The sequence below is a fragment of the Triplophysa rosa genome, linkage group LG15 (genome assembly GCF_024868665.1).
Source record: "Triplophysa rosa linkage group LG15, Trosa_1v2, whole genome shotgun sequence".
Classification (NCBI taxonomy): Eukaryota; Metazoa; Chordata; class Actinopteri; order Cypriniformes; family Nemacheilidae; genus Triplophysa; species Triplophysa rosa.
In genome coordinates, this window is record NC_079904.1 from 4,446,233 (window position 1) to 4,470,557 (window position 24,325).

At 37.8% G+C, this 24,325-nt stretch overlaps 1 protein-coding gene across 1 annotated transcript; it reads right to left on the reverse strand.

Annotated features, from left to right (window-relative positions):
• Positions 1-1,680: 1,680 nt before the first annotated feature.
• Positions 1,681-24,325, reverse strand: LOC130566446 (uncharacterized). Its single transcript, XM_057353917.1, has 4 exons — positions 23,921-24,325; positions 23,434-23,627; positions 11,632-12,502; positions 1,681-2,256 (listed from the first exon to the last, which is right to left on the reverse strand). The coding sequence occupies exons 2-3, from the start codon at positions 23,495-23,497 to the stop codon at positions 11,847-11,849; spliced, it is 720 nt and encodes a 239-aa protein (XP_057209900.1). The 5' UTR covers positions 23,498-23,627; positions 23,921-24,325; the 3' UTR covers positions 1,681-2,256; positions 11,632-11,846.

The window sequence follows — 24,325 nt, forward strand, 5'->3', positions numbered from 1 at the left end:
ACAGAAGTTTAGTTTAAGAACTTTAAGAGAGCACCAGACATGAGGTCAAATTCAGAGCTTGCTGGGTTTGGTCTCTATCCTGCTTTTACAACTCGTGCGAAATGAAAACAGTGCCTGACGTTTTTAGACTTTCAGTTCCATTTGGGAAGGATTTTAAATCTTGGCCAAACACCTGCGAGCTGGATTTGGGTTAACACACTGCACTATATCCACAAAGACATCTGCAAAGCTAATCGAGACCTCAGATTTATCCAGCGCTACAGTAGCATTAAGATAAAGATATTTTTCTGTTTAAGGCTTCCAATAGGCCGCCACAGTGGTAAACTGGGTGTTTGTTACAAAGCTAGAAGACAGAAAACATGTTTTCTTTGGGTACACGTTTTGTTAGTGCTTAAAAGATTATATCAATGGGTTTGTCAGCTGTATCAAAACAAATAGTTGAATATTGCCAAAGTACAAACATGAATATTTAGAAGATGTGGCCATGCTGTAGATTCTTTGAAGAGAACTCATCTTGGGTTATGAGGCGTTGATGGTGAGTTGCTTGTGAAGTGTTTGTTCAGATTCATAAACACAGCTGTTAATCACTGTGAGACCGTGTGTTTTGCCACCCAGAACTCGGCTCTGTGTACCTCTGAGAACCAGAAACTGCACAACTGATCCAGACAGTGTCCTTAAATACAACATTAAGGTAAGCTATATTTAAAATTCTAAATGACAATAAATAAAAACTCTAAAGCAGACTCTTCAAATAGGTAATTCCATGCAAATGTCAACCTTACGGTGAAAAAAATCAAGTTGTTAGCAAAGGTTTTTAGCACACTGACAGGTGAGATGTCAATAATACCCATGGGAAGTCTCAACGTTTTTAAAGCATTTTCTTGTGTTTTTTAAATAGTTTTCTCATGGCCAAATCCAAAACGGTCCATATCACATGAAAATTAGAATATAGTAACTATTTTATATTCTATAATAAGAGGAGAAGCAATAACACCCAACAAAATTTGTTTGGGTATAATTGCTTCTGGTTTGCAAATTTTAATTCACAGAAATCCCACAAAGTATGTTGTCTCTCAAAAACACGCATTCTTTTTTGTCACATCCCTTTTTAAAACAGAAAACGTGTGCATAGTCAGATATTTTTCTGATGTCTGGACTCTATCACCAGGGCTTTAGTAAAGAGATGGTTCAGTATATTGGTAATAAATACATTCTTCATGTTTTCAGTTTTGACTGTAAATGTCACATCCATAGCACTAACATTGGCATGTGTCAATATGCAAAATAAAGGCATTTACTTTATAATAATTAAGGTTCATTATGGTGTGAATTAGGCTTTTTAATAATAATTAAAAGTGCCATTTTTCAAGTTTAAAGGAGCATTGTGTCATTTTAGTGGCATCTAGTGGTGAGGTTGAGAATTGCAACCCCTCCCTTTCGAAGCACTACGGACGCTGAAAGAGGACTAAGATGTCGTCACATTTTTGGTTCTTTCCCAAATGAGATAACGCATTTACAAAATGCATTCTGTAGAGCAGTTTGTCCATTTAGGGCTACTGTAGAAACAACATGACGAATTCCATGCAAGGAGCATTCTAAGGTAATAAAAACATAATGCTTCATTAAGTAATGTATTTATACACCTCTGAAGACATCGTTATGTATATTTTATTGCATTTCTGTCAAAAGATCCTCCAAAAAAATTAGACCTTTATAAATGTCTCCTAAATTGTACCTTGATTTACAACAGCTAGGTTATAATAATAATGGCTACCGTTTCACCGGAAATGTCAGTGTGATGTCATTTCACTTAACACACAGATGAGAAAAGACAAGTAACCTGTTTCAAACAGAGTTGGGAATAGCTGATTTTCAGACTGCAGTTTTAACTTAAAATTAAGCATGAAAAGTGAGTAGTTAAGAAATTGTGATGATCAGAGCCTCTTTTGTGCCCTATTTAAGAAAAAGGCAAAAGTAAATTATAGGCCCTTTTTGTTTTTGCGCAATAAATATGATGAAACATGTTTATAACGTTGTGGTCACTTGCTGTGGAATATGACTAGGCAGAAAGCCATCTGACGGGATCTTAAGAGTCAAGTCTTCCTGGGGCTGAGCTCCAAGCACATTGTTTCTCAACAGAGAGCCGGTCCGGATGACGCTGCAGTTTCAAAGTCCTCAGCTTTCCTGCTTTGACCCTCTTTTCATTTCCCAGCAGTAAACAAACACACGTGCTCATTGTTAACCCGTCTGAACCACCTGCCCACACACAGATTGCAAAATATCTGTTATCACTTAGATTTAAACAAATTTGTCAAAATACTAAATTGCAAGACATTCCTAAATATCTGTTCACGTCACGGAGAGAATTAGTCTCCCGAATCCCGCCTGAATCTGATTAGGAGATCTAATCTGTCTCCTGGAAATCCACAAATGCACTGGTAAAAGACATTTCTCTCAATGATTTGATTCAAGCCAATCGTTTTCATCAACTGCTAGCTTTTTTTACATCAGAAACAAATGTATGGCCCTTAAGTCCACAGTCTGGTACAGGACGCTTTGGTGGATTCAAATGTCCCTCCTGTAAATATTAAGAGTTTTATTATTAAGATAATCATGAGTGCTCAATTTAAAGCATATTTAGCAAAGGAATGCCCTAAAGCAGCGACAAAGGGAGAATAGGAGTGTTTTAATACATCTCAGATGTGGCAATAAATATGTCATCCAATGAGAAAGAAAGAGTCTTTTGTGCATTCTGCTTTTATCTATACTGCATCCATTTCAATCTATACTTTTTTTAATGTTCATGTGTGTTCCCAAGGGCTTCAAACCCATTAGCGTGCCCATGATGCAATGCTCCACCAACTGAGGTACAGGAACATCATGTCATGAGTCATAGGATTCATGTCATAACACATTGTGTTCTAATTTGTTTGTTTCTCATGATGGCATGGTTGACTAAATCATTATTACTTGTGAATGCTAATTTCAAAACCTGTCTCAAAATGTATTTGTATACTGCTTTTTACGCTACAAATCCATCCAAAGAATACAGCGCCTTATAAACCAAGTGACCAAATTATCCGGCACTGTTTGAATTGCTTGCAGAACATTTTGTGAAATGCTTTTCAGCAACCACAGGTGAATCAGCACAGCCTCCAAAACCAAATGAACATGAAGTCTACTGCCATCTATGGAGAAATGACACTAGCTAGTGAACTAATATGTGCTTCTCATCTCCTAATAAAAAAGGAGGGCAGGGGTACAGAGAGTAGAAAGGATTCCCCTCTACCACCCGTTGAGCAGGTTACCCATGATGCATTTTTCACAAATTAACTCATTTCTCAGAACTCATCGTGCCACTAGTGACATGTGCTCGCTATTTTTGCTCCCCCCTCCATACGTGTTTGACGCTTTTGTGCAAGCATGAGCTGGGCGTTTCGGTAATTAGTGCTGGTTGCAAAGGTAAGTATTACTGTTAGTGTTGTGTATACTTCGAGTTTGGGATTTAAACAACCATACACTTATGATCATTAAAATCATCATAGAAATTGCATAGCATAGCATACATTAAAAATCATCTAGAACACCTTAGCAACTGCATAGCAACACTCTGGAAACACCTATGACAACCTTACAACCACATAGCAATACATAAATAACCATTTAAATCACCTTAGCAACTGCATAGCAACACTCTAGAAACGTCTATAACAACTTTACAATCACACAGCCATAAATTAATGACTATTTAAAACACCTTAACAACTGCAGTTACACTCTGGAAACACCTATGACAACCTCACAACCACACAGCCATACATTAATGACAATTTAAAACACCTTAGCAACTGCATAGCAACACTCTGGAAACCCCCATGACAACCTTACGACCACAAAGCAGTACATTAATGACCATCTAAATCACCTTAGCAACTGCACAGCAACACTCTGGAAACCCCCATGACAACCTTACGACCACAAAGCAGTACATAAATACCATTTAAATCACCTTAGCAACTGCATAGCAACACTCTAGAAACGTCTATAACAACTTTACAATCACACAGCCATACATTAATGACAATTTAAAACACCTTAGCAACTGCATAGCAACACTTTTGAAACACCTATGACAACCTCACAACCCCACAGCCATACATTAATGACAATTTAAAACACCTTAGCAACTGCATAGCAACACTCTAGAAACACCTATGACAACCTCACAACCCCACAGCCATACATTAATGACAATTTAAAACACCTTAGCAAATGCATAGCAACACTCTAGAAACACCTATGACAATCTTACAATCACATAGCCATACGGTACATTAATTACCATTTAAAACACCTTTGAAACTGCAAAACAACATACCAGAAACACCCATGACAACCTTACGACAGCAAAGAAGTACATTAATGACCGTCTAAATCACCTTAGCAACTGCATAGCAACACTCTAGAAACACCTATGACAAGCTTACAACCACAGCCATATATTAATTACCACTAAAATACTCTAGCAACTGCATAGCAACACTGTAGAAACAACCACATAGCCGTATATTAATGATGACCATACATTAAACATAATTTAGAACACCTTAGCAACTGCATAAAACACTCTAAAAAAACAAATAGACATACAATAGCAATAATTCAGAACACCTTAGCAACAGCAAAGCATAGGTCACTCTTGCATCAAGTTGTGCACATATAGAAAATTCGACATGTAATTAATTTTATTGTTTTATTCCCACCACAAGACATCAGACCTGATCACAGCTGAGTTTAAAGCCTTAAGGAATATTTGCACATCTTTCTGATTAGCTTTTCAATAAAAAAGGTTCACCACCAAATATAGAAATCCGTAGATTATACAGAGCTGTATTCGTTCTGTTGTTCCTTCCCTTTTAAGACAATCCAGAGCTGAAGACTTACTTCAAAGAAACAATATCTGATATTATCACATCGATAAAACCCATCCGCCTGCAGTCTGATTCATTTCTTGTCACATAGATTTAGACATCACAAAAATATCAAAAATAAATATGTATGATACTCATCTGTATACACCACTTTAACTTCTTCATATTAAAACTTTAATGTTCTCAGCTTTGAAACTCAGTCGGGAAGTCGTTTCATCATTTCGTCTCTGCACACTGACTTTAGCAGCAAAAGATCACAAAATAAAAACGTTTCATAAAATAAAAAATGAAAGCAAAAAAGTATTTAGATACTTATGGGGTTAAACTAAGATTATTATTTTTAAATGTTACAATGTTGCTCCAAAGCTGAGTGACTTTGTCATTTTTTCATTCAAGAGACAAAAAAAGTTATTTTGTGAAGAATATCTTGATCACTCCTATGAAATGAAAGTAATTAGGGGGTCTCTTCTAAAAAGAAAGAAATCAGTCAAAATATCAAACTAAGCGACATCTGCACATTTTTTTTCTTAAAATCTCTATTTTTAGCTATTTTTGCAATTACTTTTAACCAACTCGTCCTTAAATTCAGTAGATGTATGAACAAAGTTAGTCCTCAAGTTGACACAGGTGTAACCATGAGTGTTTATTTATTCTGAAATTCAGTAGTGTCCAGCTGGACACACACTTGTTATATCATTTAAAACGTTCTCCTCCTAACGCACTAGTCTTTGAAATTAATGCCTCTCGGTTTGATATTCTGTTACCGAATGCAATAACATTCAGATATTTTAAATGTGGTTTACAGTAAGTGCCCACATAATATTTGAGGCCACCGTGTTAAGAGGTCTTCACTGCCCGTCTCTCTGAATCATCACATCTTAATTTAGACATCGAATCAAACCACGAAGTTCCAAAGCTGTGCCATTATTCTGTTATAGATTCCTGCAATTACCTCTTGAATACTTCTCTTCTCCTGAACGCATCCAGCATATATTAAAATGGGATTGTGTTTTCAGTTTTGGAATATTTAAACAGAGCTTGTATTTGTTTCTGTGAAAGCCGTATAATGTGAGTCATGAATGGGTTGTGTATGTTACAATGTTTCCCAGCAGTCAGACATTATATTCTAACTATAGCTGCTATGTAATATGTGGTCAGACAGTGCTGAATTCAGTGGCCTGTGTTAATAGCATGAGCAAATGTTTACAGAGCTGGCAGTCGGTGAAACACAGAGCAAATGTAGAGCATAATGTCTCGTCACAGATGCCATCATTCAGTTTCAGTAGTGTTACCCAGAATGCAGCAGTGCATTACATGAAACCACATTTTCTGTATAACTAAGTATGGTGGTTATGAAACTTTTATTTCTTGCATATACTATAGTACAGAAAATATTAACAGCCTGTTTTACAAAACCGTTTTGTGAAACACACGAGCAATGTGGCCAATAATATTTGACAAAAATCTCCATTGGCCCAGTTTCTCTGTTCTCCTGTCATGTGTTTTATGTCATTCAGTGACACTAGACGCTCTGGGCGAGAAGAGGTGAGAAAAGGTGACGCAGAGGATGGAACATTAATAAATATTTTCCTCTAATGGAAGACGTTATTACCAGAGAGAAGCAGAGATGTTTACACACTTTCTTGAGGACCTAAAAGTGACAATACAAAAGAGAGAAGCAATAGTCTAGTATTACATTTTCATAGTTCATTCTAGAAACTAGACTGTTTTTTGTTGGATTGCATTGTGGGATAAACTATTCTGTACAGTTTCTGTTAAATACAGAACGTTTTGGCAAATGTCTATGCATACGCATACATATATATCACATATATGTATGTGAGAATAGTAAGAATGGTACGTTAGACTACAACACTATTTTAAACTCTCTTTTTTAAACGTCTTTAAAGGAGCAATGTGGAGATTTTAGTGACATGTAGCGGTGAGGTTGAGAATTGCAACCAACGGCTCACTCCATCCCTCCCTTTCAAAGCACTATGGCATCACATTTTTACTTCTTTGCCGAAGGAGATAACTCTGTTTGTCTGTTTAGGGCTACTGTAGAAACAACATGGTGAATTGATTGAAGGTGACCCGTGGTTTATGTAGATAGAAATAGCTCATTCTAAGGGAATAAAAACATAACGCTTCAAAATGTAAGGTCTTTATATACAGTACCTCTGAAGACATAGTTGTGTATATTATATTGCATTTCTGTGAATAGATCCTCTAAAAAATGACACACAGCACCTTTAAATTCTATACTGACAATAATTCATTAAAGGGGTCATATGACACGGGTAAAACAAATATTATAGTTTGTTTTATATGTAATGCTATGTGTATACACGATTTAAGGCGTTTACAAAAACGCTGTTTTTTTCACATACCGTGCATGTTTGTATCTCCTCTTTGCCCCGCCTCTCTGGCCAGATTGGCCAGTTAACCAGTGCGTAGTGATTGGTCGAATACTGCAAGCATGTGACGGAAATGTAACGCCTCTTACAATAATTGGAACATCAGGTTCCAGAGCAATTGTACTGACAGGTACGCCCACCTTACTTGTGTATACATTTGGGCGGTCTTAGTCAAATCATACCACAAACTGACATAGATTTGTGGGGGTGTGGTTACACGAGGCGTTTCAGGCAGGTCTGGGTGAGCATTCGCTTTTAGATTGTCGCAACAAAAGATGCATTCTCTTTAATTTTTGCAATTTTACGTGTCTAATACATGCATGGGCAACTTATAACACACCAAAGACACAGAAAAACACGTATTCGCGCCATATGACCCCTTTAATGTGAAATCTAAATCTTATAAATGTATAGAGTTTGTTTATTTGCTATCTAGAAATTGATTTGACACTTAGAATGCCTAATTTTTCTAACATGTTTTTGAAAAGATCGTGCTCATCTTATAAAGCAAAGGTTAAGCTGACATCTGCAATTTCAAATAATGTATTACATGCATGTAGATATGGACAAAAAAGTATCGGGAAGCCCCCTTCTCATAAACATGTTTATCTATTCCAATCTAATTCCAAACAAAACAAATATGAATGCTATCTCATACAACCATATTAAAGAATTTGAGTTTTTTTTTCTGTTCTGAAATAATTGTACACCTGTGGACAAGTCATTGATGGGCTTGAGTTTGAGTCATTGAGAGTTTGGCTCAAAGGTGTTCAACTGGGTTGCTACTGTTGCTATAAAATTAGAAGAAAAAAGTTGTAATCATTATATGCTAAAACATTAAGATTTGTGCTCACAAAAATGACTAAAGTAGTCAAACCTGTACATTAGAAGGAAGCATTCAATTAAATTAAATTTTATTTATATAGCGCTTTTCACAATGTGCATTGTTCCAAAGCATCTTTACAGGAGAAAATAAGAAAAACACAAAAAAGGTAAAACACAGCACAGTGCATGGTGTTAGAACAATCAAGATCATTCTAGTAAATAATATCTAATAAATGCAGTCTCCCGGTGGTTTATTTAGCATATTATGCATTAAGTGAATGCTTTGAAGTGAAGTGAAGTGAAAGTGACCTATTAGTCAGATATGGTGACCCATACCCGAAATGTGACCTCTGCATTTAACCCATCCAGAGAGTGGTGAACACACGCACAGCAAGTCGTGAACACACGTACACCCGGAGCAGTCTGAAAAGATGTGTCTTTAATCTAGATTTAAATAGGGAGAGTGTGTCTGACCCTCGAATAGTATCAGGAAGGCTATTCCAGAGTTTAGGTGCTACGTATGAGAAAGCTCCGCCCCCTTTGGTGGATTTAGTTATTCTAGGTGTTATCAAAAGTACAGAGTTTTGAGATCTTAGAGAGCGTGATGGGTTGTAGTGTGGTAGAAGCTCTGTTATGTAGGTAGGGGTTAAACCGTTTAAGGCTTTATAAGTGATTAAAAGAACTTTAAAGTCAATACGATACTTAATGGGTAACCAGTGAAGGGATGATAACATTGGGGATATGTGATGGTATTTTCTGGACCTGGTTAGAACTCTGGCAGCTGCATTCTGAACTAACTGTAGTTTGTTTATTGATGATGCAGGACAACCACTAAGTAGTGCATTACAGTGGTCAAGCCTTGAGGTCACAAATGCATGAATAAGATTCTCTGCGTCAGCAACAAATAAAATATTTCGTAATTTGGCAACATTTCTAAGGTGGAAGAAGACTGTTTTTGTGACATTTGAGATGTGATTTTAAATGACAGGTTGCTGTCTAATATAACGCCTAGGTCTTTAACTGTATTTGTTAGAGTAACAGTGCAGCCTTCAATTTTCAGGTTATAATCCGAAATATTCTGCTCACGTGTCTTTGGTCCGATAAGTAATATTTCTGTTTTATTAGAATTTAAAAGAAGGAAATTACAAGTCATCCAATCTTTATATCTTCGATGCACTCTGCCAATTTGGATAGATGGAAGGAATCATCTGGTCTTGATGAGATATATAGCTGAGTATCATCTGCATAACAGTGGAAACTAATTCCATGTTTTCTAATAATGTTTCCAAGGGGCAGCATGTATATGGAGAATAGCAAGGGTCCTAAAACCGATCCCTGAGGTAATCCATAATTTACTTGCGTTAGATTTGATGATTCCCCATTTAAGTGAACAAATTGATGTCTGTCTGATAAGTAAGATCTGAACCATTGTAGTGCCTGTCCCTGAATACTGGTATAATTGTGTAAACGATCTAGAAGTATTTTATGGTCTACAGTATCGAACGCAACACTAAGGTCGTGCAGGACTAGGAGTGAGATGTTACCTTTATCTGATGCTATAAGCAGGTCGTTTGTAATTTTAACGAGCGCAGTTTCAGTACTATGATGCGGTCTAAAGCCTGACTGAAATTTTTCATGTATGTCATTATTTTGTAAGAAAGAGCACAACTGAGTGGACACTACTTTTTTGAGTATTTTAGACAGGTAAGGGAGATTTGAAATCGGTCTATAGTTTCCTAGTTCATTGGGGTCTAAGTTTGGTTTCTTGATAAGAGGCTTAATGACGGCCAGCTTAAAGGGTCCTGGGACATGGCCTAGATTAATTGACGAGTTGATAATGTTATAAATGGGCTCAATTGCAACGGGTAATAACTCTTTTAATAACTTAGTTGGTATGGGGTCTAATAAGCAAGTTGTAGGTTTAGATGTTGCAATAAGTTTAATTAAATCTTCCTGCTTTATAGGTGAAAAACACTGTAGCCTTTCTTTTGGGGCCATGGTTGGTACTAATTCATAGGACAGACTTGAAGGTTGAGTTTTTACTATTTTGTCTCGTATGTTTTCAATTTTCTCTGTAAAAAAATTCATGAATTCATTGCTACCAAGGTGCGGCGGAATAACCAGGTCAGGTGATGTCTGTTTATTTGTTAATTTAGCAACTGTACTAAATAAAAACCTTGGATTGTTTTTGTTAGTTTCTATGAGGTTGCGGAGGTGCTCAGCTTTTGCTGCTTTTAGTGCCTTTTTATAACAGTTTGCACTCTCTTTCCACATAATTTTAAAGACCTCTAATTGGGTTTGTTTCCTTTTGCGCTCCAGTTTACGTGTTTCTCTTTTAAGGGCGCGAGTGGTGCTATTGTACCATGGTGCTACGTTTTTCTCATTAATCTTTTTTGACTTCATAGGTGCGACAGCTTCTAATGTATTAGAAAAAATAGTACCCAATTTGCTGGTCATGTCATCGAGCGATTCTGTATTTATTGGTATGGTTATTAAAGGAGTCAGATCTGGCAAACTCTTTGAGAAACTATCTTTAGTAGTCGAGGTAATTGTTCTACCCTGTCGATAACGAGTTAAACGGCTGATTTCTGCAGTGCGCAGTGTACATGTTATAAGATAGTGATCGGTGACATCGTCACTTTGGGGTATAATATCTATATTGGTTAGATCGGCACCGTAATATATAATCAAGTCTAGTGTATGATTAAATCGATGAGTGGGTCCATTGATGTGTTGTGTTACTCCAAAAGAGTGTAGTAACTCTGTAAACGACACTGCTAATGCATCGTTAGCACTATCTACGTGGATATTAAAATCTCCGACAATTAGTACTTTATCAACGTTAACCAATAGGTTCGATAAGAAGTCTGCGAACTCTTTCAGAAAATCAGTGTAGGGACCAGGGGGTCTACGTTGGTCTACACAGTAGCCAACGTAAAAGAAAGCAATGATTTTTTACTTTTTACGTTTGGAACAATTATGTTCAACGCAAGCACTTCAAATGATTTAAATCTATGCTCTGTTCTCTGAGTTACAGTAAGAAAGTCTCTAAAGATTGTTGCGACACCACCACCTCGACCAACCGGAAGTGGCTCATGCATATAACAGTAGCTTGGTGGGGTACACTCATTTAGACCGTAATAATCATTTGGTTTAAGCCAGGTTTCGGTAAGGCAAAGTATATCAAAACTGTTGTCTGTGATCATTTCATTTACAATAACTGCTTTTGAATTTAGTGATCTAATATTAAGTAGGCCGAACTTTAAGAGTTGGTTTTGGTCGTTTATTACATTGTCTTCAGGTTTAATCACGATCAGATTTTTTCTCTGGGTTTTGCCTAAATTATTATTTCGTAGTATTATTCGGGGGACAGATACGGTCTCTATGCATTTGGAAGCAGTAACATTTATAACAGTTGAGTGGGAGGAACACAGACTATGGTTAAAGTTTTGACTTACCGGTGGGAGACGTAGTCAAACGGTGCGTAGCGTCTTTGAGATGTTGTCAGACAGAAGAACCGCTCCGATTCTGCTGGGGTGCAGGCCGTCAGGGCGGAAGAGCCTAGGTCGCTCCCAGAACAGATCAAAATTATTAACAAAGAGCAGCTTCTGTTCAATACACATGACATCAACCATTTATTTAGTGCAAATAGTCTACTGAACTTTTCATTCCCTCATCGGTAGGTAGGAAGCGGCCCTGATACGATGATCCTCGCCGTGGGCGATGCGTTGCGTACCGTCTCGATCAGACTCCTAAAGTCCCTCTTCAGGATCTCCGACTGCCGCATCCTGACGTCATTCACCCCCGCGTGCAGCACGACAGCTCCGACGTTAGCGTCGTCCTTCAGGATCGCAGGTACCTGCGCAGAGACATCAAGAACACGGGCGCCAGGAAAACAATGAGTGCGCACCTTACCTTTACTTTTTACTTTCCGGACGATTGAGTCTCCGATGACCACAGCATTGCATTCCGTCTCACAGAGGGCGGCAAAGCGGTTCCTGGTCGGGATCTCGAAGACCGGTGGTGGCGGTTGGGTCATCGCTCCAGTCCTGGCTCGCGCCTTTCGCCGTGGGTGTGCCGGTGCAGGAGTGAAGTTCATTTGGGCTGACCGTGTTCTCGAAGCCTGGGCTCTGTGCAGAGAAACACGCGGAGTAGAAGTGGAAGGAGTATTACAATCGCGATGAAAACTTACCGCGGATTTGCGAGCGTCAGCTCGGGATGTTTCCAGCGCCGTTTTACGTTCTCGCAGCCATGTCTGCTTCTCTAGTAGATCCTGGATCTGCTTCTCCACAGCCTCCAGTTCCGACTGAAGTGCAAACGTTTCCTCATCTGTACTCAGAGGTACAAACACGTCTGAAACATTAGCCATTAGTGATGTAATAATGAGAGCAGTGTGTTAAGCAGTAAGCAGGCTGGTAATGCTAACAGCCTGAGGGCTAATAGCGAGTGATCCGATAAAAATAATTTATCAGTGCGTTTAAGGACGATTTTGGTATGGGATATACTTAAGGATAAGTTTTACCCTCGATGATTAACAATTTAAAACACAAGTCTTAAGATATAACAAGAATAAACAATGTATTTAGAATAAGTTTAAAAGAGCTCCGGCTCAAACCACGCGCTCTCAGCAAACAGGAAGTGATGTAATCCAACAGGTGACGTCATCCCAATACTTTTGTCCATATAGTGTGAGAATAGTGCATTTAAACATACTATACAGTATAAAGAGGTGCTTGCAGATGTGAAACTCACGTTGGGATGATAATTAGTTGTAAGACCCTAAAGAAATTGCTCTCATTTATAAACACTTCACCACCACGAGTCTCTGCTGTACATCTGGTCGTCCTCTCTTGACTTTGTTTTACTGCACAAATGTTTGGCTTTTTATATTCCTTTTTAATAGTCTTCATCGCAAATCCATCTGGCAATTACTTCAAACATACTCTAAACACAGTTTACAATGCAAACTCAAAACATGCAATACATGCACAGTAGTCCATAAAACCCAACAATATTCCCAATATCATTAATAATGCAGCGTAACTTCAGTGGTGACAGTGTTGGTCATTCTTTACCTATTGATCATTCTGTGAAAATATAGGGTCAGTGCGAGTTTTTCATTCGCGCACAGAGGAACATGAATCTAGACCACCCCGGCCTTCTTTCATGTCAGGGCAGTCACCCAGAACTCCACAAGAGGTTCTACATTGTGGTTTCGGCATACCATGATAAAAAATTACCCGTGATTCATTGTTGTTAACTTTCTATAAATTTTAATTAAAGTAGCTCTCCACTGTAGCACGGCATGGTTTTGATTTACTTGAATTGTGTACAAGATCCTGTTCTGGGTGAATTGTCTCTATTTCACATTTTCCTTTGGCTATATGGACAAAGCATATTTTGATCTTTGATATTTTGAAGAATATTTGGGTAGTTGACAAATATACCGTACGTGCGTCCTGCGATGTGACAGCATTCATTTAGAAAAAACAAACAATTATGATAAATCTCTCATGATATTTTATATTAAAAAACATTATATTAATAATACAAATTAGTATATTATTAAAAGCTTGTTTTTTTGCCGTCACACCAAGGACACATTGTATGGTTTATTTTTCAAATACCCATATATATCGATGCTGTCCATTCCATTTCCTATATATTCCAGGAAATGGAAAAAACACTGTACTGTTTTAATAAAGTTGACAAGTACTTTTTAATACTTTTTTATTGTTTAGATATGTGCAAAACCCAGTGACAAACATAAAGGGTGACTAATAAAAATTATTTATTTACAAAAATCACAAAATATGGAGGTTTCTGAAAGACATGTCGCAATGAGGTATGTGTGATTTGTAATGATAGTAAGTTTAAAGACCACATCAAAATCAAAGTTGTTAGCACATGTTACTAGTTTTGTTGTTAACAATTCATCTTTGCAAGTCAATCCACATTTTTTCCCCATAATCTTGAAAAAATGTAGCCTACTTCCGCTCCGGAATGGCAGTTCTTTGTGAAGTCACACCCACGATTTTTTACATTCAATATTCCATTTCACTCAGAAATGACAATAATGAATTCGAAACTTCTGGATCACAAAATATTATATCAAACAATTGCAGTACCTTTGGATAGAAACAGAGACAAAAACCCAGACTGACCGATTTTGTAATTGCAACTTTTTCTCTCGTTCTTCATCTGTTACCAATACCTATACAAGCAAGAATGTATTAGTTGAATGTGGTTTTGAGGTGAAACCAAACTTTCTTTCATGTCATGCAATCACACCAGAGTCCTTTTTAATAGGGACCATCCAAGTACTGACCGATATTCCACAATGCTCCCATTTCTGCCCACAACTTTTCCACTGACATGCACAATATCACTATTCTGTTCGCTGGCCTGATAACTGAATTGTTTGTTGGTCGGAAATTTAAATTGTAGACCCAACCAAAAATATGACCAAATGCTAGGCTGAGTTTGCAGCACACCACCATGAATCGACACTAGTTTTTGCATTTCTTTCGATGCTTTGTCATGTGATTTAAAAATCAACTCTGGTCATGACAGTATGCTGCATCCTATGATACGCTTAAATGCGATAATATCATGACACAACAATCATCTCTGTAAACAAATCGTACAAAAAACGATGGCAACTTAGAAGGAAGTAACTGTTATGGTAAACTCCATCCTGTAAGACTCCCAAGAGGAGGCCTTTGTCTAATTGAGGCGGGTTAGCTCTGGCCGCTCGCCCGGGTTAGGGGAAGAGTTCTCCTGCGAGTCCCAGTTTCAGGTCATTAGTCTGGCACTCTTATCCCTGCTGATGTTGGAAACCTCTACACCGGGAGCGACACCCAGCTCCATAGCATGAGACACTGACAGCTTAATCCGGCCCAAGCCTTTTGATTTGTGCGCCACGCTACCCTTTCATAGATGACTGAGTCACCCCTGCCTGCAGATTAAGTAATTTCTTTAACAACTTGAACAAGTGTCAGATTTACTGCTGTCCTCGGGTAGACATGATCAAGCAGAACATGAAAGGCCCAAACTAACGCTAAAGACTTTTAAGTTGACCCGTCAGGTGACCTGATGGTCCCGTCATGGGGAATGAGTTCCAGTAAGAGCTCTGTATTCAACTATAAACTTGTGACAAAAAATGATTAACGAGAAACGGAAATAAAATGAAGGTGATTCCACGTCACTCAACATTGATTCGTTTTGTGACAGGACTGACAAAGAACAGCTGGATGTCTGTTTTAACAACATTTATGGGATTTCGGGAAGAGCTACTTAGTATTCTTACTGTACCTTCAAACGCCCCTGGGCTGAAAATGTTGTTTTATTATTTCTTGTATTATGTCTTGTGAATACTTTCAAATATTGCAGTTTCACTTAATTCTTGTTGTAAATTTATTGTATAGTCTTAAATTACAACATTTTTGTTTTATATTTTAGTTTTAGCAATACTTGAGCTTTATTTGATACTTTTCCCTTATATTCTAGATTTTAGTTTTCATCTTTAAAGTGATAGTTCAACCAAAGATGAAAATTCTGTCATCATTCACGTACCCTCTTGTCATTTCAAACCTTTATGACTTTCTTTCTTATGTAGAACACAAAAGAAACATTTTAAAGAAAGTTGGTAACCGAACAGCCGGCACTCATTCACTTCTATTGTATGGACACAAAACAAATGCAAGTGAATGGGTGCAGGTTGACAACATTCTTCAAAATATCTTCTTTTAACTCATACTGGTTTGAAATGAGTGGCAAAATGTTCATTTTGGGGTGAACTATCCCGTTAATACCTTGCACAGTTTACAAAGCTGACTACATTTGCATTTCACTACATGTTGTACTCCTATAACTGTGTGTTTTATGACAAATCAAATCTTGAATCTTGAGATATAAGATTATGGAATATTGAGAATATTGAATTGTTGTAATAGACATTCTGTAATCTGAGGATGATTTGGTTTTCAGAAAATGAATACTAACATAAATACTATAATTTGCTCAGTTGGTAAAGCATTGCGCTAGCAATGCAAAAGTCGTGGGTTCGATCCCAGGGAACACACAACCTAAATTATGCGTAGACTAAATACACTGTATGTCACTTTGGATAAAAGCATCTGCCAAAAATGCATTCATGTAAATGTATTTCACCCTGGCCTACTAAAATGGACTCAATTCCACAATGAATCACATACTGCATACACAGTACAACTAATAAAATACGTATGCAGTTAACACCATGCTTCAACACACGGTGTAAATTTAGAAAAACTGGACAAGAAAAACAACACTGGACGATTAACATCCAACATCGGCCAACTAACCAGCGGGGTTAGAGATTAGCAAAAATACATTCTTGTCCCTGGCTGTTTGTTTAAAACAAAATAAACCTGAACAAACCAGTTCCTGGACCTTTGTGCCCGTTGGAAGAATGAAAACAACTAACTAACTTGTTGCCAGGATTCTTGACCTGTAAACAAGAAGCACATTTGATCAACACATTTGGCCACATATCAGTTGTTTCAATAATCTGGACCATTACAGTCAATAATGTGCGTTCTGTCATTACCACCGAACACAGTTTCCAGACAGAAGCGTGGTCATCCGGTTTTGCAAACCACTGAAACAAAAGTAGGACAGGATTTTTCGCCTGGGAAAATGTGAAGAGCATACTGAGGACTTGGGCTTCTAAACGGACTCTTTTGGGGGCCTCTGTTGCTGGCATGACTGCCAAAAAAACCTGAATAAAGACTCATTCTGCCTCTCACAAACAACAACGGAGGGCCCCTTCTGTCCTCAGAGCCCCTTTAAAGTCTGGCAAATCAAAGTATTTCGCTTTATGAAAAGGCATTATGCTTCAATACGAGTTTGGCTCCTGGGATGATGGTTAAAGTTATTAACCAGGCTAATGTGCTGGTAGGTAAATTCCCAAAGGGGTGCTTTGGACATGAATAAATGCAAGGAATTTAACACATTTTTATTAGTTGGGTCTGTGACGCCTAACGCCTAACCTTAATGCATCTAACCTCTTGCCATATCGCTTAACACCAACTAAAAGTGAATCTAAAGTTAAAATGTCCATTGAAAAATTATTGCATCCAAATGACAAAGTTCCTAAAGAACACCAAACTGATCAAATGTATACTTTGAATGCACCGTAAGTTGTTTTGGACAAAAGTATCTTGTTATTCATCTTATTATGCATCTTCCATTTTCCAGAGGCGGCAGGGCCCAGTGGGCGGAGCCTCACCGTTTCGGGCCCTGGGGCGGGCATCTCTCTTTCCCTCACAGAACGAGGGCAGGTTGTGGGGGCGAGGATAGAGGCTGGCATGCACGACTCTCATAGGTTTAGCCGCTTGTAAAGCCCTGTCAGCCGGACATACCATTAAGACTGGCATGCTAATTGAAAACAGCACCGTTCTCTGGTTCCTAGATTTCAGCCCCCTCCAAGAGTCCCACAGCACACGGTAATACGTTAACAGCTTGAGAATAGCATTGTGTTAGGTATGCAGTAAATTCGTTCTTTAGGCCCAATTTAGCATTTTAATAAATAGAACCTCAGTGAATTCCCCTACCTTGCTTTATGCCAATAAAGTCTATTGTATGTGACAGGGAGAAGGACTGAATGCAGATCGCATTTGCCAGAATCCCATTTCATTTAACAGTCTGATTATTTGGTGCTCTTAAATGCCTCTGACGTCTGCCAGCACGTTGCACCTTTTGCCTATCCAAACTAAAAAATGACACCAGTTCAGTTCAGTTTGATGGGAGTCGCCAAAAATAGCGATTACGCTTCGTTCCGGCAATGCAGCGCGTGTTACGAATGCTATTAAAACAATCTCCCTGGTGCCTGTGGAATAATGATACCATATAAAAATAATCTTTGTTTTTGCCCTAAAGGGCCTTCCGTGAACTTTTGAGCACTGCTGTGTCATGCATGTATGGCGTCCCCCCATCTCAAATCCTCACTTACCTTTTTGCATGTTTTGCAATGATGGAGTTTATAAATTGACAATCGTTTGTGAGCAAATTTCGCCAGTATTTTTTGGGGAAAAGATTTATCTTTTTAAGTGCTCGCAGCAGACGGTTTTAAAGGGGCTTGATTTACTTGAAGCAGTTGCAAACGGGCTTATAAAAAAAGAAAAATTACAAATGATACCTATATAATTACAAAATCTTTAATGCATAACTAAGACAGCAATGAGATTAAATAAAGAGCAAACCGAGACTTGGCTTCTGATTTTATGCAGAAAAGAAGTTTCAGAAGAGATCTCAACAATGTCACTGTACTCAGACCACCACTCTACAATTAAAATTCTGAGATTTCTAAATGATCAATAATAATGTCTATAATCTGTTTAACCTGTATAATCTATTTCGGCAATTGTCTCTGTAACTTGTGTCTATTTATATTGCTTGCTTTACTTGTAATCTGTTCAATGTTTAAGGGGTCATATGGCGGGAATACGTGTTTTTCTGTGTCTTTGGTGTGTTATAAGTTGCCCATGCATGTATTAGACACGTAAAATTGCAAAAATGAAAGTGTCGGAACAAAAGATGCATTCTATCTAAAAGCAAATGCTCCCCCAGACCTGCCTGAAACGCCTCGTGTAACCACACCCCCACAAATCTACGTCAGTTCGTGGTATGACTTGACTAAGACCGCCCAAATGTATACGCAAGTAAGGTGGGCGTACCTGTCAGTACAATTGCTCTGGAACCTGATGTTCCAAATATGGTAAGAAGCATTACATTTCCGTCACACGCTTGCAGTATTCAACCAATCACTACGCACTGGTTAACTGGCCAATCATAGCACACCTCGCTTTTCAGAGCGATGAGCTTTGTAAAAAATCCACGTTTCAGAGAGGCGGGGCAACGAGGAGACAGAAACATGCACGGTATGTGGAAAATACAGCATTTTTGAACTTTAAATCGTGTATACACATTACATTACATCTATAACAAACGATAATACTCGTTTTAGCCGTGTCATATGACCCTTTTAAAATCATTCCACCTCCAAAATATCCCTCAGTGCATCCAGGCTGAAGGTGCAGGGGAGCTGTAATAGTTATTTTGGCCCATTCATTCTAGCATATGGCACATGGGAACCTGTTTTATAGGTGTGGAATAAAAGTATTTCCTGTTCGAGGTTGTTGGGTTCATAAATGTTAAAATCAGCACTCCTGGCGCAGTTGGAGAAAATTTCTGTGAAAGCACCATGTTGGTGTTCTCAACGTGTTGATGACATAGTCATCCAAAAATGGCCTGTTGTTGTTCCAATCATGTCACCCGTTCTGATGTGATATGAATGGTCCACATAGGGTTGGAAATCTTTAACTGTACATGCAAACTAAATTGCTGAGTCGGCACTACTGAAAAGACCAGTTTAGAAATGCTTTTAATTCTTGCATCATTAATTCCATGTCATTTCAAACCTGCATGACTTACTTTCTTCTGTAGAACACAACAGAAGAAATTTTGAGAAATGTCTTGTTGTGGTTTTGTGTCCACACAATGGAAGTCAATCGGTGCCGATGTTGTTCGATTACCAACATTCTTCAAAATATCTTCTTTTGTGTCCTGCATAAGAAAGAAAAGTCGTAACAGTTTGGAATTACATAACTTTCATTTTTAGGTGAACTATCTGTTGGGGAGACCAGAACATCGCACTAAACCACAACATGCTAAACGCTATTACAGAACTACTTCATGTAGTAAAACTGTTCTGAATTTCCCATGAGAGCCCATTAAAAGTAGATTTTCTATGTATGAGAGCGGGTGCTGACATCAGCTCAATTTGATAACTTACATAAGTTTACCTCATTAAAGACAACAACTTCAGACTAATTATTACACGGCTCGTTGGAATGCTTGATTCTGATTGGCCAGTCACGACATTTGCAGGTTCGTTATTCCCAGATAACATCCGCTCAAAACTAACCCGGATGCAGCAAATAATTTTGACAGATTTTTTTTGACAAATTAAATATAAATATGTCTTTTAATAACATATATGACATTATATTTACAAATGATTCAACCAAATTGCTTGTTCGTGACATTTGAACGTCGTTTCTTACCTTAAAACGGAAAGTAAACGGCTTTTCCTCCCGGAAGGTCTGCATTCGGTAAAAATGAGCTAATAAAATATTTCAAATTCACATTTCATGTCCAGTTTTTTTCTCATGTAGCAAGTAGCCGTGTAATAAGCGGGATAATGTACAAGCAGCCAGCTGTTATTGCGAAATAAGCCCCGCTCTTATTTCTGGCTGCCTGTTCATTATCCCTTACATAAACCATCTTATTGGCCTGCGTAAGAAAATAAATTCTGCACTAAATTAAGGGCATCATTTTAGATCAAATGTGGTAAAATGAACAGTCATGCATGTGTCCAGATGATGCCGATTTATTTGTTATTTGTGGTTGTTTGTGATTTGTGAATAAATGCCGCGGTTAGCGGCACAGTAAACACTAGAATCTCTAAAACCTCCATTGGCTCATTACTTAAAGCAGGTGTAGTTTGTCTCGTTTACTAAAGGAACAGTTCGCCTACAAATTAAAATTCTGTCTTCATTTACTCACCCTCAAGTTCTAAATCTGTATAAATTTCTTTGTTCTGATAGAAAGATATTTGGAAGAATTCTTGTAACCAGACAGTTCTTGGCCATGCAACATTGACTACCATACAGTAGTAAGAAAAATTGATTAAAAAAATGCTTTGTTCTGTTCAACACAAAAGAAAATATATGTAGAAAAGCAAACAGTTCTGGAGCACTTTTGACTATCATTGTAATTTTTCCTACAATGAAAGGCAATGGTGGCCAAGAACTGTTTGGTTATAAGCATTTGTCGAAATATCTTTCTCTGTTTTCATCAAAACAAAGAAATTTATACAGATTTGGAACAACTCTAGGGTGAGTAAATGATGACAGAATTTTTACTTTTGGGTGAACTGTCCCTTTAAGATGTAAGCAATACTATCAAACCACAACGCAAAGGACACAACAATCAAACCTAAGACCACATGCAAAATTAAAGACTACAGCTGAATATTTTTGTACTTCAGCAAATGCGAATACGCAAAAGCCTACATGGCATCCTTATACTGTAGTTCATATAGTTAACTTTTTAAACTGATTTTCACAAGTTTGTGTGAAACAATAAACTCTATTCATCCAGCACTTACAGCCACAGAAAAAATTAAGAGACCATTACAAATATTCATTTCAAATCAGCATTTCTAGATGTATTGTGTCCGTTTCAGTCCAGTGTCTGTTGAATTTCAACAAAATCAAACCTCAGGAGTGACAAAGTCATCCAACAGCAATGTGAAAGACTGACAGCATGACAAGACACATGAAAACTGTTATCACATAAATAAATCATTTTTGAACTTAAATACATCTATAACAGCTGTCCTAGCTCAGTGGTTAAAGCATGGCGCTAGCCATGCCAAGGTCATGGGTTCGATCCCAGGGATTGCACATACTTAGAAAACAAATGCATAGTATAGTGCAATGTAAGTCACTTTGGATAAAAGTGTCTGCAAAAAGCATTAATGAGTGATTCTGTATTTAGGGGTACATTTCAGGTCCAAAAAGTCAGGAAATCAGTATTCTTTTTTTTTTTGATAAATAAACTAGGTGGTTGAATAATATATCCCCTTAATGTGCAAAATAAATTATATAGCAAGCTTATGCTCTAATCTTTTTATAATAAATTAACACTGAATTGCCAACTTTGTCAACCGTTGATGGTAACACGGTTGACAGGTAACACAGTTGACATTTCAGCCACTTTAGGGCCTTGTGCAAACTGCTGACCTTGGACTAGTTAGTACATGACCTTGATTAACTTGTGTTTTTATATTCTTTCTCTACATATTTATAAATATAACATGTGACGCAAGTTCAACAGAACATGTTGATAACACAGTTGACGGTCAATTAATCTACTCTATGTGCAGACAATAATATGGATAAAATATTGAAGAGGATAAGTTATGACTTACCACACGGTCTTCAAATTTTCCTCCAAAAAAGGAAATGACATCATGTGATATTTGACATGTGACTTTGTAACAAACCATTGCTGATTTATAGGGGGTTATATGGGGAGTAACAGGGTTGACATTAATTTCTCGGACATACAGTAAGTAAATGGATGATTGAATGTAGATGCATGAGCAAAATACTTTTTAAAACACCTTGTAAGAAATATATACAGAAACATGTATTCTAGAGCTGATCTGAAGAGCAAAACCTCACATTGACCAAATCGGACAGCACAAAAACAGCAGATTAAAGTAAAATGGATAATAGAGTCCATGGACATGACATGTACCCCTAATTGTAGAATGACTCTAATGTAAATATTTACAGTATATATATAAATATTACTGTTGTATTGCTTAAAGACACAATATGGAAGAATTTTGTTATGAAAAATCCAAAAATCACTTGCACAGTGTGCTATATTTCATGCAATTGTTAACTTATCTTATCCCAAATGTTCCCAAGAATGTGCAAATCCAGAGAAATTCCTGTTTAAAAAATGGCCCGTCCCTTGTCTCCCTTGTATTTGTCGCATATCAGTGACTTAATATCCGCTGCTCCGCACTACAGTTTCCGGTTATAGAAACTACGGCAACACGCAAATGTGGAAGTGGTTATACAGCATCTAGGACGCAGCATCTGTTGTTCTGTTATTATGGATCACGATTACTCTTTGGCGAGTAAAAGAAACCCAAAAAAAGCATAAACGTAGGCCAAATGAGGCAAGCAGGCTTATGGACAAACGAAGAAATAAAACAAGGATTAATATCGGCGTGGCGTTTTCTAAATGAAGAGAGCTTCGCCACCAACTTGGACTCGACAGAGACTCCGCTCTCGCATGTGTTTTAATAGACAGGTAAGCACTTTTTTTTATTGTACTCGAAATACTCATGCACAGATCATTTGAATAGTTATGAATGCAGTTAGCCTATGAAATACAGCATATGTCGCACAAAAATATGTAGCCAATAACGTTACTTGTAAATGCTGTGGGTTCGTTCAAATTTACTTTTTAAACGACGACTGTATGACTGTTTGAAACAGGTAAAACTGTGTAGCATTACGCTACCAAATCAATTGACAAAGTCCAATATCAGTCGCGGGCTAACGTAGCATTACATTCCACGTTTCTAGCAAGCTAATTCATTACGATGACATAAAATAAAATTAATTCATTACCTCGTCTGTGAACATGATGGGCGATCTCCATACGCCTCTGGATGGTGAAAACGACATGTCCCATAATTCCACTCTCCTACATAATGTCATTTAGCTTTGCCTTTTGTTGTTGTTTCGAAAGTGTTCCAAATATTCCATATTGTGGCTTTAAAAGTGAATATGAAGTTGTTTTCTTTGCAGTATTTGCATGAGGTCTAAAAACAGAGCATCTTTTCTTTTATTGTAACTTGTTTCTCCAGTTTTCATTTTTTGCAAATAAATGCAAATATTTTAGTAGTACTAGTTCACAGAATGAAACAAAAATTTTACCAAAACATACATATGAATAGTAAATTCAGAAAAATTGAAATTGTGCTTTAAAATGGTCTCTTAATTATTTGTATAATGTATTGCTTATTTGTAGTTTGGTGGCTATACAAGCTCTTCGGTCTGGGGCATGTTAGCATTGTGCATGTAGGGAACGCTCAAGTGCAATCCAATGTCTGACCTGTGTGCAAGTTCTATTGTCACTGCAAACTCCTCCGCAGCGCTCGGCGACTCCAACGTGCTGACAAAGCACTTATAGAAGAAAATAAAGACTCAGGTCAGGCAGCTGCGGCCACTCACAGAGGAAGCACTCAACCTGGTTTGCTTTTCATTCGTCCCCGGAGACAACGTTCTCCATGAGGCAAGAGCATGGCAGGAAATCCGTGCATATTGCCATACTCCCATGCGGCCATTTCCAGCCGTCTGGGTCTGGAAGTCGGTGAACAGAGCTGGGGCCGTCCCTCACGCTCATGTTAAATTAATCTGTCATCAGTTCCCTGAGCTGGGAGGCAACAGCAACGCTATAATCTCCAAAGAACATCTCCTAATTGCCTGCAGACCTTAGCGGGGCAACGTACCAAGGCAA

Coding starts and splice junctions, on each gene's coding strand:
- LOC130566446 (XM_057353917.1), bottom strand. CDS start 23,497: ATGGGACATGTCGTTTTCACCATCCAGAGGCGTATGGAGATCGCCCAT. Junction 12,503..23,433: donor CCATCATGTTCACAGACGAG/GTAATGAATTAA, acceptor CTCTGAGTACAG/ATGAGGAAACGTTTGCACTT.